Source organism: Triturus cristatus, chromosome 9 (genome assembly GCF_964204655.1).
Source record: "Triturus cristatus chromosome 9, aTriCri1.1, whole genome shotgun sequence".
Lineage (NCBI taxonomy): Eukaryota > Metazoa > Chordata > Amphibia > Caudata > Salamandridae > Triturus > Triturus cristatus.
The window spans coordinates 617287413-617306037 of NC_140592.1; the positions used below are offsets into that span (position 1 = coordinate 617287413).

Here is an 18625-nt window from a genome sequence, read left to right on the forward strand (position 1 = left end):
ATGGATCCAGAATAAACAATAAAAACTTATAAAATGTGTCTTAACTTTCAGCACATTCTTGGGTAGCCAAAAGATTGATCTTCAGATAAACTTACAGGAATATGTAGGAGAGATGCAGGTACTGGTTTCCTGGACAGACAAGCGACGGTCAATTGTCTAACCCGAATAAGCAATGCAGTAAAGAGGTTCAGCAAAATAAAAGAAACATTACTTGAGTTTCACAGACACGATTTATTGGTTTTAGTGGTACACAGTTTCACTTTCAGTAATGATACACAATATCAAAAAAAAAAGCCCACTAGGAGTGGGAAACTAATATGGATGGTCCCTTACCCGTGTTTGGGGAACACAGGGCATTTTCAGCATACTTGGTTGGGAAAATTAGGGACAGGGCAGAGAAGGTACATATACTCATTTACTCGGGAAAACATTGTACAAACCATCAAAACAGAGGTGTCAGTACATGCTTCTCAGCTGAGGCAGCAATGCAATAGACTAGTTCAGGAATGCCTCCAAAGGCTGAGTGGTAGTTCAACTCAATATACCAGAGAATGGCAAACAGATCAATTAGGTGAAAACGATAGAAATGGCAAGGACTAAACGGAAAGCAGCAACAGGTCAGTGGGACAAAAGTTTGTATTCATTTTGACTCCCTCCCCCATCCTCCCACCCCATTGGCTGTGGTCATCAGCCCATTTAACCCCTTCCCCGCTCATGACGGAACCACTCCGTCATGAGCCACGGGTGCCGTGTGCTCATGACGGAGTGGTTCCGTCATGCCGCGGCCGATGGCGGCCGCTCCTCCCACGCGGCGCTAATTCCCCGCCTGTGCGGGCGATTAGCGCCGTGGGCGGAGTCATGACGGAACCACTCCGTCATGAGCACAGCTCAACCGTGACTCATGACGAAGTGGCTCCGTCATGAGCACAGCCCCACCGCGCTGCCCCCAAACCCCCCCCCAGCGCTGCGGCGGAATTCCTGCCGCAGCCAAGGGGTTAAGCCAGGGTATCAATAACATATGAATACAGACCACATCAATAAACATACTCTTCTACACCCACAGACCCTACGAAAGTGATGGAGAGAAATGCAGCTTACAGGTCAAGTGCCATGGAACATGCCTGAGGAGGGCTGAGCACATCCAAGCAGTTTTGACTCATGGTTCAGGGTTTTACTTCTTAATTTACTGGAGATCCCAAACCCAAGGCACCAATACAGGAAACTAAAAGGGGGTGGAGATGTCAGAGTGCAGCAGCATAATAAAGGTTGTTCTCTGAAGAACCCTGACCCCAGTTATACCAGCCCATTTGGCTCCAAGGAAAAGCAGCATCAAAAGGTGCCATCTTGCCCTCCACAACTACTGGGTAACAGTTTGATCTAATTAGGAAACCTGCTTTTCCAAGTCATTAATAATATTGTTTAAAAGAACTCCTTAGCTCGATCTTGATACTTGATGTTCCAATTCTCTCACTTGAAGGGTGTAGCAAAACAGCAAGAACCACCTCCCACAGAGGGTGGGAAGAACCAGGATTTTAGGGGCATTTGTAGGATAGCACCTGAAGACATTTTGCAAGGTGGTATAAAAGTGATCAGCATATAGGCTAAATATTTGCTATTTGGAGCAAAAGGGTTGGTAGGCGGGGAGGTAGTTATTCAATTGTCAATCCGCCACAACAAACAGCACTAAATGGATAACTACCCTAGGCACTAAGATGTATAATGCAGGGGCAGGTTTAGAGTAGTGGAATGAGACACAATGGTAGGTACACCAAGTTGACTGCAACCCAGGCACAGCCTGCTTTGTTTACTCAGTGTACAAGTGCTTAGAAATTAAATAAAGGGATGATGCAGTTGTGTGCATTAGAAGACAAGATTGTTACTATACAATGTAAAGCAATACATAGAGACACTGTTGAGTATGGCAGGGAAGAGAAGAAAGCAAAGGAAGGAAACAGTGGGGTTAGTTGAGCCTCACTGTGACACAAACAGGGAAGAGGAAATCTGCTGGGCATGTGGCAGTTCCCTTGGTAAGTGATTTGTGGAGAAGAGCAAGCAGACCATTGATTGGGAGAGTTGTCTTCAAAGCGTTAGTGACTATACCAGTAACCAAAAGCTAGATTTTGAAGGAATGCTATTTTACTGGTAGCCACTGTGATTAGAGGGAGAGAAGAACATGTTTTCCCTGACCTCAAGTTTGTTACAATTATTGGGTGCATTGCAAAGGCCACAGACTTAACATGAAGTAGCTAGAGTGTTTGCAGTGCAGCAGGAAACCATGGCCTCATGGTTCCACGAGTACCAGTCCTCAATGAGGAGGAAAGACAGCAGTGTGTATAGAAGACATGAGTTCAGTGCTGAGATTCCAAGAATATATGAGAAAGTTTGCAAATTTTTAGAGTGCATATGAGACACCAGGGTAATAAGGTAGTGTAAAACCTGCGGCGGCGGCTCTGCCATGCTCATGTCCACGGGTTTGTGAGTATCGTCTCAAGATTTGTATGTGTGTTTGGGTACATATATTTGTGCTGGGGTTACCAAGTTCCAATGAGAGGACTGACCAGGTTCCATGGGATTGCGTTGTGCACAAGAGGGTCCAGGGTTGCATGTGTACATGAGTAGCTGTTATTCTTCGGTGTATGTCCAAGCATCAGTAAGACCTCCTGATTTCTGGGAAAGCTGCCAATTGCGGTGATACTTCAGAACTCCTGGTTATTCTCACTCTAGAGACTGTAACATAAGCAGCTGTTTCAGCACTTTGGTCTGACTGGTTTCTCTGATCTCTCCAGCTAAGAACATCTCATCCACCACAGTGTATACCTGTAAGAAAGACACAGGGGGATTAATAAGAGCTGTAGTCTCTTCTTTCACATAGCAGGGAAGCATTAATAAGACATGCATTTCGATATGCTAGCTGAATACCAGCATAAATTCCAGACAGCATGTTAAAAGCCAGGTCTCCTATAAGTTGTAATGAAATTCACCAGTGAGTAATTCTGATCAGTAAGTAAGTAAAAATGTATAAAGCGCTCGATTGCCGAGGTGTCTTGGAAGTACTAAGCAGACTGCAATATTTCAATGCCTTAACATGAACAGCAGCAAAAATAACAGATGATTGAATGCTGAACAAACATTCACCCCCAGTCACAGATCTGAGCCTAAATCCATTGCTTTTTTGCTCACTACGCCATTCCAGTTTTTTCCGAGCCATATGCAAATCAGTCTTGACCCTGCTCCCCATGGTAACAGTCCAGCCCGAACTGCCAGACCAGAGCCTCACTGGACCGGAAACGAGCATCCTGGGACCGGTTTAGGGTTATCATTCTTCATCAGCCAGGCTAGCCTGAATCCGGTGGCATAGCGAGCACAGGACCCACGTCTGGGCATACCCTGCCAAAGTAGGGTGACAAATGTAAAAAGAACAGAGAAGGGTATGCCCAGACTTGGGTCCCGTGCTCACTGTGCCACTGAATTCAAGCTAACCTGGCTGATGAGGGGCGATTCACCGAAACCAGTCCCAGGATGCTCGTTTCCAGTCCAGGGAGAACCTGCCCTGACAGTTTGGGGCGAAGAGGAGCAGGTCAAGACTGATATGCATATGGCTGGGTCCAAACTGGAGTGGCGTGATGAGCAAAAAAACAATGGATTAAACCCTGATCTGTGACTGGAGGTGAATGTTTATATAGTCAGTTATGTAGTCGTTTTCTATGCTCTAGCAACTCTGACTTTACAGTTGTTTCTATAGTTAATAGAGCCAGACAGGGAGGTCAAGAATATTTTTTTCTTAGACCCAAAGTTGTGGAATTCTCTCCCAGCTGATTTAAGATCGTGTGGCTCACTCTCTGCTTTCCGCAGGAAACACAAAATCCAACTATTTTAAACCTTTGCCAGCTACAGCACTTTGCTGCTCTGTTCCCGGTACCTTATTGTAGCACAGCCCTGGGAAATCCTTGGTTGGATAGCCATGCGCTCTACAAATCTACATAATAACATTAATAGTAATGTTAATTTATTTAGGTCTCGGCTAGCGTGGCTGCGCACATGCGCAGCTTGGTCGGCGAGATTTAATGTTTCTGAGTAGCTTCAGTAAAGGGCTTTAAGCCTCGCCCCTCTTTTCCATTGTCTGGCGTCACCGTTTATGCTAAACGGTGGCCAGCCATTAGAAAAAAGCTTCCCATGTTGCCTCCCTTTGGCTTTTTCGGACGGCCCACTAGGATGGGCTCGCATGCTTTCCTTCTGAAGTAAAAGGTTTCTTATCTTTATGGGGCCATGTGTTTAAACACATGGTCCCATAAAGACAAGAGATCCTCTTTTACTTTCGGGACCACGCCGCGCTTGTTGTAGTAGCAGCGTTTTCCTTCACTCGTTTTCAATATTTATATTTGCCTTGTTTTCAATGTTTATTTCTCTCTTTCGACTCTCTCCTCACTCTTCTCCAACGGGAGAGAGCAAAACTTTATTTTCTTAACATTTACTTCACAGAACATTTAATTTGCCGCTAATATGCCTCAGAGTCAGATCACAGGGCGCGTCATGGGGCATGCCGCTGATGTGCCTCAGAGTCAGATCACAGGGCGCGTCATGGGACACTTCCAGGTACGGATATTTTTCTGAGCGCGGGGACCAAGGAGAAGTGCAGGTTTGTCTGTATTTAAATCTTCACTCGATGTTTAACCATACGTAAATCCGTGATGGGAGGGGGAGTGGGGGGCTCTCTGGGGCAGAGTCACTATATGTTTTTAAACACTCGGGCGCCTTTATCTGCGGGAAATAAATTATTGCAGGGAATTCATGCCAACGGCTGCGCCACCTTTATCCGAAAGGACATTTTTGCATCTTTGATCCCCGGCTGTTGTCCCGCTGAGGGCTGTAAACCGTTTTTGTTTTTAATTGCACGTTGCTGAAATTAATAACTCGGGATGTGTTTGTTTAATACCAGTATCTCTTGTTGTGAAGGGTCTTCTTTAGAGAACGGGTTCTGATAAGGGCATTAAACTTTATTTTCTTAACATTTAATTTGCCGCTAATGTGTCTCAGAGTCAGATCACAGGGCGCGTCATGGGGCATGCTGCTGATGTGCCTCAGAGTCAGATCACAGGGCGCGACAGTCGTTATCTGCCATCACATCCGATTCTCCCTGTACCTCCAGGCCGCCAGCCTCCTGCGAGATCGGCATTTCCCATTTAAAATAATTAATAAAAGAGCCAAAAGACGCACGTGCTTTAACCTGGCTCTCTCACATTAAGCGCTTCTTTTGGTGCAGAGTTTCATGCTATTCGGCCCTCCGGGGCCCCGTGCCTTCTTCCGAGGCGGTCTGATCGCTCCTAGGATGAATTAATTATTAGTGCAGATTCCGCGGCAGGCCAAGCCGTCTGTTTACAGAGCGAGGCTAACAAATACCAACCAGTGAAAAGGGAGAGCGGAACCATTTGTAGCGGCTAAAGATATCTCTGTGGCCTGGGGGCAAAATTGGACAGGATGTGGGGTGGGGGGTTCCGGGGGTGGGGGGCAATGTTTGGGGCGGGGGGGCGGTCACGCTTGCGAGCTGGCAGCTTAGTGGTAATGTTAATATAAATGCCCCAGGCAGGACCATCTAAGAATGTGTAACAAGACTGGGTGAAGTGTTCTGGCGGCGGATGAAAGGCAGAGCCGCAAGTCTGGAGATTATAAGGGGAGAGCAGACAGCTTCAGTGGCCAGTCAGATAGACCTAGGAACGGCGGGGAGTGTTGACGACACCCCGTGGTTTCAGTGCAGCTTATATGCAGAGGCAGGGCACCCTTCAGAGAGATATGTAAACATTTCAGCATCGGTGCAGGAGCCAAGGAATCTGTGGAAGAAGCGCAGAACATGTGGTATTTCTGAGTTGAATGCCAAAATACTTTTAAAACAATTCCTTGGACTGATCTTCCTGTATGTATGATAAGGCCGCAGGAATTATACAGCAGGGGAGAACAAAATGATATGGCAGTGTTTGCTAAATTATGCTTCAAGAAAAAACTCTACTACTCACTCTCTTCTACTCTCTTCTACTCCCTTCTACTCACTCTACTACTACTCACTCTACTCTCTACTACTCACTCTCTACTACTCGCTTTCTACTAACTCTCTACTACTTTCTGCTACTCACTCTCTACTACTCTACTATTCACTCTCTACTACTCTCTTCTACTCCCTTTCTACTACTCTACTACTCACTCTCTACTACTCTTCTACTCTACTCACTCTCTACTACTCTACTCACACTACTACTCTCTACTACTCACTCTCTACCACTCTCTACTACTCCCTACTACTCTACTCACTTTCTATATTCACTCTCTACTACTCACTCCAACTCTCCTACTCTCTACTACTCTCTCTACTCTACTACTCACTCCGTACACGTCTCTCTACCTGCACACACATGCATATTATATATATATATATATATATATATATATATTTTTTTTTTTCACTGATAAAACCATAGGTTTCAGGCACGTTATAGTTAGAAATTAGCATTTAAAAAACCTTAGAAATTCACTGAAATAAACCATAGGTTTCAGGGGCGTTATAGTTAGCTGGACATTTCACTCGTACAAAACCCGTGAAATTCCCCCGTTAGTTAGTTCAGCTAACTATAAATTGCGCGCCCGCAATGCTGATGACGTCACATATTACATCACTCATGACATCACTGATGACATCATCCAGTGAATGTGTATTTTTCAGAAAACTAAATATGTTTTATATATGTATATCTCAAGCTCGATGGAAGAATAAATGGGTAAATAAGTGTGTAAATGGGCGATTTTATTTTGTAAAATTGATTGTATAACGGTGATTAAGTGTATCTTAGTGAATACATAGGTTAGCGAGTAATGTTTAAATATGTAAATACCTGCATCAGTCTCTCACTTTGTGTATAATTGGCTGCATGGGTTGGTGAGTAGCTACACAATTGTCTATATGGGTTATTAGTTGTTTTTTTGAGTATTAGTAAGTGTCTGTATGGTTAGGTGGGGGGTATTACTTAGCGCATAGATGCATGAATGAGTGACTCACTGTATGTGTTTTGAAGAGAGCATGTGTGCAGGACTGTATGGGTGGATGAGTGTGTGCATGGGTGTGTTAGTGAGTGAATGACTGTCTTTATAAGTAACTACATATTAAACTAGTATATGTGAGTATTGGTGTATATAAGTGAGTATATGTGAGAGTGAGAGATTGGAAGAGTTCCTGTATAAATAAGTATGTGTTTCTGTAAGTGATTGTTTAAGAGAGTAAGTATGTGTATGTTTCTGTAGAAGTAGATGTAGTGGTGTGTGTATAACGTATATGCAAGTAAATTGATGTTTGATTATTTATTAGCATGAGTGACTATGTGTGTGAGTAACTAGGAATGAGTGGCTGTGTGTAACAGGATGTATAGGTGTATGAGTACATATGATGAGTGATTACATGTATGAGTGACTATATAGGACTGTTGGTGAAAGAGTGAATGTGTATGTAGATCTTGGAATTACTGAATAGGTTGTTGTAACTGGTATTGGTATGTACATTTTTTTGAAAATTGTAGTTTCTATTTTTGAATGTGTGTATCAAAGGTTATATTAGGGGGAGAGGAGGTCTGCCACTCTATCACAAGGATGATGTCATCAGTGATGTCATCAGTGATGCCACTGACCATGTCATGAGTGATGTAAAATGTGACGTCATCAGCAGAGCATTGCGGGCGCGCAAGTTATAGTTGGCGGAACTAACTATAACGGGGGAATTGCACGGGTTTTGTACGAGTGAAATGTCCAGCTAACTAGAACGCCCCTGAAACCTTTGGTTTTTTCAGTGAATTTCAAAGCTTTTTTAAATGCTAGTTTCTAACTATGCCTACAGAGGTAGGACATATGAAGAAAGAAGAAAAAACACATAGAAAGAAGAAAAAGAAATGCAGAAAGAAGCAACAGAAGTCCTCAAAGATGAAGAAAAGTGCAGGAAGAAGGAAGACATGCAGAAAGAACAAACAGAGGAGCAGAAAGAGGCCTTTGTTGCTAAATCATCCTGTACCTTCAACTTTTTCAGATGGGTACTGGTGGTAACTGAGTCTGACTAACCAGTCCTAGAGCCAGTGCTAAGCTAAAAGACACTTAGAATACAGTTAAAACACATACATTCACTAGGGAACACTATGCGTTGGGGTACCCCTGTTATTAGCATGACCACCTCTGTAAGCCCCTAGTATACAATAGGGCAGGGGGATTAAAACTACCTTTCTGCACACTGGTGAAGGGTGGGGGTGAGCTGAGCTGACGTGTGCAAACACGTTCTGTGGCCGTTATACTTTGGAGGATAAAGTCCCCTTGAATCCAGAGTGTCCCTTGGGTACAACTAGCCCATCAGGTATCTCTAGTTAGCACCACAGAGCTGCGTTGCAGAAAAAATGTGCACGGCCTGGACCACCTCTCTGCAACTCAGCGCAGTAGCGCTTACTGGAAGCACCTGGTGGACTAGTTGGCCCCCATGGGCCCTCATTATTGAATGGGAATTATTTCCCCAACTTAATACGCGCCATAGGGCGTGTTTGCACACGTCACCTCAGGCCCAGTCCCCTCCCTTCCCCACTGTGTAAACACGCCCTGTGTCCGTTTTAAGTTGGGAAATTAACTCCCCTTGAATCCCGAGGGTCCCTCGGGGCAAATTAGCCCACTAGGTACATCCAGTAAGCACCATTGCAGAGAGGTGTAAAAAGGGGCACAGCCTGCCACCTCTCTTCAACGCAGCGCAGTGGCTCTTACTGGAAGCACCTGGTGGGCTAGTGGGCCCCAGAGTCCCTCAGGATTGAAGGGGAATTAATTCCCCAACCTAAAACACGCCCCAGGGCGTGTTTGCACACATCACCTCAGGCCCCGTCCCCTCACTTCACCATTGTGTAAATGTGCCCTGTGGCAGATCTAACTTAAGAGATTAAGTCCCCTTGAATCTTAAGGGTCCCTAGGGTCAAACTAGCCCACTAGTACCTCCAGTAAGCACCACAGAGCGGTGTTCCAGAAAGGTATAAAAAGGGGCGTGGCCTCTGAACACCTGTCTGCAACGCAGCTCCCTGGCGCATACTGGAGATACCTGTTGGGCTAGTTGGCCCCTAAGGACACTCAGTATTGAAAGAGAGTTAATCCCCAACTTAAAACGCGCCACGGGATGCGTTTGCACAGTGGTGATGGAAGGGGGCGTGGCCTGAGGTGACGTGTGTAAACACACTCTGTGGCGCGGTTTTAGTTAGGGAATTAATTCCTCCTCAATCCTGAGGGTCCCTGGAGGCCAACTAGGCCACCAGGTACCTCCAGTATGTGCCAGAGAGCTGCGTTGCAGCCAGGTGTTCAGAGGCCTCGCCCCTTTCTACAACACTCTGCAACGCAGGTCCGTTGCGCTTACTGGAGGTACCTGGTGGGCTAGTTGGCCCCCAGGGACCCTCAGGATTGAAGAGGAATTAATTTCCCAACTTAAAAAGTGCGCCACAGGGTGTGTTTGCACACATGTCAACTCAGGCCCCGCCCCCTCCCTTTGCCACTGTGCAAACACGCCCCGTGGCGCGTTTTAAGTTGGGGAATTAACTCCCTTGAATACCGAGGGTCCCTGGGGTGCAACTAGCCCACCAGCTACCTCCAGTAAGCGCCACAGAGCTGCGTTGCAGAGAGGTGTAATAAAGGGGCGTGGCCTCAGAACATCTCTCTGCAACACAGCCCCCTGGTGCATACTGGAGGTTCCTGGTGGGCTAGTTGGACGCCAGGGACCCCCAGTATTCAAGCGGAATTCTATGCCCAGGGGGCGTGTTTGCAGAGTGCTCAAAGAAGGGGGCGTGGCCTCCGCCACGATGCCGGTCCTTTTTTTTATTTTATTTTTTTACAAAGGGGGCTCTGTGGCCCCCCTTCTTTCCCTAATATTCTAAGCCCTGGGGACCCCATCCCCCAGGACCTGCCCCCAAATTTATTTTATTTTTTTTAAATTTTGGGAAGGGGGCCTTAATCGGCCCCGTGGTCCCCATCCCCTGGGGCATGGCCTTTTTTTTTTTTTTTTTAACCAAAATAATCTTTTGGAGGGGGGCTGCGTTGCCCCCCTCCTCAGGCCACTTAAGGCCCCGGGGACCCCATCCCCTGGGGCCGGCCTTTGTTTTTTTTTTTATTATTTATATTTTGGGGAGGGGGGCCCGCGTGGCCCCCCTCCCGGGCCCCTTGTAGCCCCGGGGACCCCGTTCCCCGTGGCTGGCCCTCTCCGTTGGGGACTGGGGGGGGGGGGTCCCCCAATCCCCCCACAGTCCCTGCCGGCTCCCCACGTCCCTCAGGAGCCGGCATTGCTTTTCCACATGGGGAGCTGCTAAGATGCAGCTCCCCGTGTGGAAAAGCAATTTGGTTTGAATTTTAAAAGAGAGGGCAGGTTTCCCTGCTCTTTCAAAATTCAAACCAAGTTTGCTATGGCAGGGTGGGAGCTGCGAGGCTCCCGCCCTGACATAGCAAACTACAGTGTACCGGGGGTGGGCACCCTCCTCCCACTGTAAACAGAGGCTATTGTAAGGCTCTGTATACTAACTGTGTATCAAAGCTATGGACAGTGCTAAAAATCTACAACCATCGCTTAAAGAAATGCACAGCTACCTTTGAAAAATATCAGACTAAGCTAGTGCTTATTGCATATGGAGAACTGTGGTGAAAGGAACTCAAATGGCAGGTCTGAATCAAACATGGGATGTTTATGCAGGAGATAGGTTCATGTTCTCACCTTAATAGCACTATTCACATAAAACTGTACCTTGTTAGCACCAGTCATTAGCAAGTAAGAACGGTGGGTTAAATCTACTTACTCTACAAAGAATACTAGGACTACCAGTCTTGGATACCTGGAGTATCAGTCTTGCTCACCGCATACTCAGGAAGTCAAACAAACAGGTTTAATATGTTATGACTATTTGTAAAGCACGCGTCTCAGCCAGGAAAATATCCAGCTGCTAGTCGACAGGGACACCAGGTTCCACTCTTACACATGGTATTTAACAGCCTAACAATCAGGGAGTTGTAGTCTTGTTTCACACTTACATTGAGTTTGAAACATCGATTATTTGCATACACCACTAAAATCAACAAGACAGCAGATCACTGACCAAAGCAGATGAATCTCAAGTGGTGTTTCCCATTGACCATCGCTAACTACATAAAACCTGTGAAGGGTATATGAATGGACAGGACCTTTCAAAGAGAATGGTAGTCAAATGTACTAGCTAATCAACAGAATAGACCCCTGTTAGGAAATGAATGGAAGAATCTATGATGGCGGACATTTTAGAAGCCCTTGTAAGGCTCATGTAAAACATGCTGTGAAACAGACTAATGTGGGATAGCAGAGTAGACCTGCTTTAATTAGAAGATGACAGAGTGAAGATGAACTGGAGCTGTAGACAGCTTTTATTGTCTTTTGAGATCATCCTGCACTCATTCGACAGCCCCATTTTCAAAGATGCAAGCCCAGGTTCCCAGAAAGTGATGCTCTTTACCAGGCAATTTCCTGACACCCTGGTATCCTCTCAGTGTCCGGGGTACCTGCTGCACATGAGGGTTCTCTCAATTCACACGTCTTCTTATACTCCCGGTCCGATAAAATGATCAACATAAGCAACTATACAAAACAGAACTGCTATTTTAAAGAAAAGATACAAGTCTATACAAATTACAAATACTTAATTTGGCATTTTAATCCTATTCTTATTGTGGTGGGTATACTAGCACCACCTGCATCATAATACATATTACAGCCTTGGTGGTCCTGTCCAAGTCATACCCTCAGCAGAATGATGCAGCAGTGCACATTGACCCAGCAAAGACTTGGACGGGCAGAGACGTGCTCCTCTTTCAGTTGTTTTACTCTAGAGTTATGCTTTGGCACGGGAGAGGGAGCATCAGTTTTCGTTTCCTATGGTTGGATGTTATGTTATATGCATTTATATCGCAAATGGCTACTCAGGAGTGTCCCGGCGTGGAACCTTGCGATCGAATGGGAGTCAGCCAGAGGAGTTTTATACAAAGAGCAGTGTTTTCAACCATTTCCTGAACAGTTTAGCATCTTGGATGCAGCGCAGTTCCAAAGGGAATGCGTTCCAAGCCACGGCAGCATTATAGGCCAGAGAGCTGCCGCCCATTCTCCCCCGGCGGAAATGTGGAATCACTGCGGGGAACTGTGCCATAGAACGCAGGTTTCTTGAGGGCACGTAGAATTTAAAACGCTTCCTTTGATAGCCAGGGCCGGACTGATACAGGGCTGCGTGCACCGTGGTAAGGGCTTTAAATCTCACGCTTTCCGCAACCAGTGGAGATCACGCAGATGTTGTCGTATGCTTGACCTTCAAGGGATATTCAATAAAACCCTGGCTGCGGAATTCTGGATAAACTGAAGTTTTTTCCACTGGTACCCAGGAACACCCACATAAAGTGCATTCGCGTAATCAATGCGTGACAGTATTAAGGCGCGGGTGACCATCTCTTTGGCCGGCTGTGGTAGAAGTGGCAGAAATTTCCTAAGTGATCTTAGGACACCAAAACATTGTCCTGCTATATTTTTTTATCTGGGTGGTAAACCGGAGATCCTCATTAAACCAAATCCCCAGATTTTTTTATAGGTTGGCCCTCTGAGTTGGGTACAGGATATTCAGCCAGCCAAAGGGATACCTTGAATTGAGAAGGGAAGGTACCGTACAAGAGGATTTCGGACTTATCCTCATTGCATTTAGGCTCCACAGCATGAAGCCATTTAAAAACGGTCAACAAGCAGGCTCTGGCCTGAACCAGAGAAGAGTCATCTTTACTCCAAGTGAAGAGGAACTGGGTGCTATTGAAAATGGCCATTTTTTAGGGTGCTTTCCCTCGACTTATTGCTTATGTCCATCCTGGTTTTCTGCTGATCTACCTGGTAGCCTTAGGACTCGGAGTACTTTGACACTGCCATTCAGAACCAAAGCGCTGTGCTTGTCATATACATATTGGTGATTGGTGTATACATGATTGGCTGATTTCAGGTAGCGGTAAGTCCCTTGTCCATGGTAAGACATATACCTAGGCTGTGCTTAGTTTGTAAATAAATAAGCACCAGGGCCTTGTCAGGAAGGAACTGCAGCTTGCCCTACCAGCGCTGCCAATGACAGTACCAGGACAATTACTAACCCTCATACACCTACAAGTGTGACACTTTAGATTATTCCAGGCCCCCAAAACTATAAGAATAGCTTTCCCGGCAGGTATTAGGCATTTTTAGAGTGTCTTGAATTAATTAACAACTGGTATTGTGCTGATTTCTAAAACACCACCACCATGTGGCATACTGTCATAGGTGCTGGTGTTGACAATTAAGTGCCGGTGCCAAGTTCCGGAAACCACAGACTCCAAGTCAGCACTGTACCGAGGGCACGGAACTCAAATGCGACTAAGTGGGCCTGCAGCACTGCCTGCGCCACCCACGTAGGTAGCTCTTCAAACGTACCACAGGTTTGCAATGGCAGGGCCAGTGTGTGTAGGTTACTGTCACTCAGCTTGGCATTTCAAATCTAATTGCCACGTTTTGCATGTCTTTGGCTACATCAGAGTAATCCCTGGGGACAAGGAGGCAGTGTATGGAAGAGGTAGAGCATGTGCACGTGTGTGCTACATGCCCTAACAGTGAACAACATTGGATGGCGTGTTCAGTACTGTGAAGCCTGCTTCTCGCATTAACATGGGGGATGTGTGGAAAGGCGATTGAGCAGTATTTCCTAATTACAGAAGAGTACCAGTATGGTTTTTAGTATTGATGGATTCGTAATGGCAAATCCTCTCCAGAAGTGAGAGTGAATTTGACAAGACTCATGTGGAAATGCCACTTTGGGAAGGCATTTCTATGCTTGTGGCTCTCTGTGTGTCTGTCAACCTGCCTACAATCCACGTCTGAGTAGTGGAGTGGGGGGCAGCTACATCTGTGTATTCCTGAGAGACAGCCCTACACTAGGGTGAGTGAAGGGAACTGCAGATCTCGGACGAATACGAGGGGGTGGAATTGGCACCTACATTCCTAGGGGAAGAGTAATGGCTCCACTAAATGTTGATCAATCCCCCCAGGGTAGAATGGCACACAGGACTACATTTAGAGGGGGCCTGTGCATTTCAAAGGTGGCCTTTTGGACTGATCTCATCTTCAAAAGCCATTGTGGGTTTAACTACTGGGGTTCTGGTCCCAGGAGTGTAGAAATGCTTTTGGGATTGGAACTATCCTACGCTGATTTGATGCTGGGACATTGACAAGAGAAACCATTGGGGAATGAAGGACTGCAACTGGATTATCCACAGACTGGTGGTGGCCTGGGACTTGTTTTGCTCCAGAAAGGGGACTATCACTTGGTGGATTTTTGTCTGGATGTTGCTGGCCTGCAGTCAATCACCCCAATGTAAATTCCTAGGGTAACTCAACATTAATAAAACGCATATCTATAATCATTGTCTAACATAAGGAGAGACAGAAACAAGCTGTATATATTACAAAATACAAAAATTATTTTTATTAAAGACTAAATAATAAATATAAATACAAATCAAATCCAAAACAATCCACAGGCACACCACAACCATATCATCAATCACTCTACCAACCTGGGTTGCAGCCATTTAGTGACACAGATATGAGTTTTAAACCTATCCAACAGCCTGAATCTACAGCCTTTCTGCTATTGATGTCCAAATTTCAAATCAACAGAAAGACAACATGACTTTAAATATGAAATACTTATACATTTCGGTTCTACACTTTTCTTGTCTTTGATGTATATATTATCATTTCTGGGTATGAATAGTGTGTAACAAGAGTGATTGATGATATGGTAGTGGTGTGCCTGTGGATTGTTTTGAATTTGAATTTATATTTATTACCTAGTCTTTAATAAAAATCATTTTTGTATTTTGTAATATACGCAGCTTGTTTCGGTCTCTTCTTATGTTAGAGAATGATTATAGTTACGTGTTTTATTAATGTTGAGTTGCCCTAGGAATTTACATTGTGTATAATTTCCCTGCCTAGATGAACGCCCTATTCGTAGCAGGGGGTCCTTTCTGTTTTACGCTGCAGTCAATCACATCCTGCCTTAAACACTCTCCTAGGACCTGTTGGCTGGCCTCCTGTTCATGAGATCCCAGGGATTGAAAGGATCTCCAGTTTTCAAAAGACTAAGGACCGTGCAGGGTGCGTCGAAAACAAGGGGAAGTTATCATCTGTTGGGACAAGGACTGTACTAACGTATGTAGTAATCACACTGTGCAGAGGAGAGTGCTCGTAAATATCAGCGGACCAACTGGAGTGCCGTAACATAAGGAGCACTGGGGAAGTTTGCCAAGTCTGAGGAACCTGAGCTTGCAAATGGAAACCTATGCTAGCTCATACTTCATAGCGTGTGGTGTCCGAGGGTTGTTGGGGGAGGTTTGCTGGGTCTGTGGGATCCAAGCTGGAAGCCTGGACTGTCTTCAACCTCCAGATTGGGACGACGACAGAGCCGGACATCGTGGACTCAGTCAAAAGTCGCCGACTCCCTCTCCTGGACCCACGCCACAAGGTGTTTGTTATTGGTAACATCATGACTGGACCAGAGTGGTCTTGTTGTGCCTTGTGGGCACCCACAGCCGGCTGCCTGGAGCAACTGCGACTCGCACCTCTGCCTAGGGGAAACCTTTCTCTAAATTGCAAGTGTAGCAGCTTCTGGCATCACAGTCTTTTGCCTGTAAGGTACAGTGGGGTGCATTGGCAGACTAATCTGGACGGACGAAACCAAGTAACCCTTTCCTTCCGCTTAGGTGGTCCTGACAATCTAACCGAAGTGTCTCCAGCGGGCACAAGTGTATCGTTGGCAGGTGTAGTTTCAGTGACCGCTGGCTGGGTCAAGAGGAATAGGGAAGAACTGTGACTTCTTGACCATTACAAGCTGTGAAGGGTATGCAATATTGGGATAGGTTATGTTTTATGCTACTGTGATAACAGGAAAGTAGAATACCTCTGAACAAGCCTGCATATATGTTTTGTCGTTTTAAACTTGGAGGGATAGCTTGGATCGTGACTACCTCGGAAAAGTATGCACATGGGTTTATGTCGCTTTTGAGGCTGAGGGGATATTGGGGTAAGTGAATACCTATGACTGGTACATATATATTCGTGCCATTCTGCTGCTAATGAGAGAGTTCGACAATTGCATACAACTGTAAAGCAAATATAAGAGGTGTATGTCATTTTGATTTCAATGTGTGTGGAATACAAAGAACAGTGTTGTATGCATACAGTGTGGAGTCTTCTTGTAGTGTAATCAGTGTGTTGCGAGGGCAGCACTGTGTCAATACTTTACACTTGGACCCTTGGAATAATCCTGACTGCTCTGCGCCAAGCTACCAAATGGTGAGCACAGGTAATCTTACTAGCGTATCTTACTCATCCTAGCTGGGACAGTGGATTCTGTTCTGTCTGGCTTCAATGCGTCCCAACCTGCAAGAAACTGCTGGGTCTAACAGATGCCATCAAGCTGGAACTTCCATGTCATGTTGCGTGTAGCCGGTTCAGGATACAGAGGTCCATGATAGAGGTGGAGTGGTGAAGGTATGTACTCCTCATTTGGCAGTCATGTCCCAGGCCATAACTTAGTGGGGGCAAGTATCAATTTTCACGGTTAGTCTTCACATGTCATGCTTAAAGGGCTGGATCACACATGCAATACAACAGCAGAATGATCCGTTTGGTTATTTTTTTATGCTCCAACAACTTTAGGATGTGCGTGACGCGATGTTATAGATGTCCAAATAGTTATCTGTGTGTGGAATATAACTCCATTTGCACTTGAATTCACCTACCCACTACTAGTCGTAGACAGTGATGCTCATTGTTCACAATCTAGAAGTACTTTATGTCTGTGAAATGAATGTATAGGTTATACAAGGATGGACGTCTATCAATGTTTTTTAATATGGTGACAAGCTGACTTGCCTTTTCTGGGTATAAGGTGGTTTACAACTGAAAAAAACATTTTCAATTAGGCCCTTTGTTTTCATCTATCGCTTTAGTTTTGATTAGACTATTAGACATGTCTTGTTTTGGGTGCCTTTTATCTCAATTTGTCGCTCATATACATTTCCATTTGATTTTACTGTTTTTTTGGATGTTATTGTGTTCTTTGACATTCTTTCTACCAGTGTTTATTCTGTTTAGGAATTGGTACATTTATTTAGGTTTATTTATTGTTTGTTGTTTTGGCCCACTGGCTTTTTTCCGCTTGGTTCATTTGGATTGCCTCAATTGTTAAACGCCTACTCGCTTTCATGTACAGCCATTGGGATTTATTTATATTTTGTTTTATGTACTTGATTTTTGGCTTTTTTTGTTGACCTTTTTGGGATGTTTTGTATTGGCACCCAAGATAATGTAGTTGGAGTTCTTTTTATGGCATTTTTAGGTCTCGCCTGAGACAGTCGCTTGTGAGATCTTTTGTTACTATAAAATGTTTAAAATAAACACATACAAAAAAACAAAAACTAAACAGGGATTGGAACTCGCCCATAACTTACCATTGGTGGGCATCATCGTCACTTATTTCCTTGCTTATCATTGGTCAGCACTTACTGGCTTCACAGTCTCTCTTTCTGTGTTCGTCTCTTCAATGGACCACGCATTGATTAATGTCTTTAATAAGTCCCTTCTGCTTCTTGCTTTCAAATTTAAATACTTTTTGTTGCTCTCCTTGTAGTTGTTGCTTCCTTGTCGTTGTTGCTTAGACCTGTCCACCTCCTGTCGTTGTTTGCTTCCCCCTTCCGTCGTCGTTGCTTGCCCTCCCATCGTTGTTTGCACCCACTAAGCCCTCTAGTCATTTACGCCCTCCATTCAATGTTGCTTGTTTGTAAATAAATTTAAGGGTGAAGTAATTAAAAGTCCACCATGGTATTGTTTTTTTCTAATTCCCCCAGTGTCTCCGGCCTAGTAACACATGGATGCAGTATCCAGTGTAAAATGCCGTCCTCATTCCTCATAATTCCGAAGGCTTGCTTGACGTAAATCACAAACGTCTCACACTTTATTTTGCCATTTATATGTCAACACTTCCCACACTGGGCATACATTTAAATTAAAATAAAACCAGACTCGCTGATGGACATTTTATGTGGCTCGCCCTGAAGAGCGGCATATGCTCAACTATCGGCAGCCATGAATTATGCTTACCTGCAGTGAATGGCTGCCTCGATCACCACCACGAAGGACTGGCTGCTTGGCTCTTTCCAGCTGCTGCCTGTTAAGCTTTGCAAAGGAAGCCAATCTCCAAAACCTGTCCCATTACCAGAGGTGCCTGGAGCAAGTCTGACAGCCAATCAGAGAGCATCAAAGATGTGGGGGCTATCCAGAAACTAGGACCTCCAGCATGGTCTAGTAATCAAAGTGTTAAGCCTTTCTCACTGCGGCGACCTGCTGTTATGAACGGCTTTCAAGCAGCTGCAGCTCCAACTGACCCAGCTGCAGTTGCACTGCTGTGCAATGTGGCTAAGAATAAAAATGAAATTGACAAAGCCAATCGCTCTCCCATAGACCAGACCTACTGACTTTGCCAATGTTTGTTCTAAATACCTATTC

The 18625-nt window shown here is 45.1% G+C and overlaps 1 protein-coding gene across 2 annotated transcripts in view; it reads right to left on the reverse strand.

The window, feature by feature from the left end:
• Positions 1–211: 211 nt before the first annotated feature.
• AP2S1 (adaptor related protein complex 2 subunit sigma 1) overlaps positions 212–18625 on the reverse strand; it is a 43672-nt gene continuing 25258 nt past the window's right edge. Inside the window, exons 5-6 of one of the 2 annotated variants that reach the window (XR_014968679.1) lie at positions 900–2817; positions 212–754 (exon numbers count right to left, since the gene is read on the reverse strand). Coding sequence is in view for 1 of the 2 variants with exons in the window: in XM_085625657.1 (XP_085481783.1) it covers positions 2716–2817 (102 nt within the window). In the remaining variant the exon portion in view is untranslated. Of the gene's footprint in view, positions 2818–18625 lie in introns of both variants that reach the window. The other variant, XM_085625657.1, reaches the window with a different exon arrangement.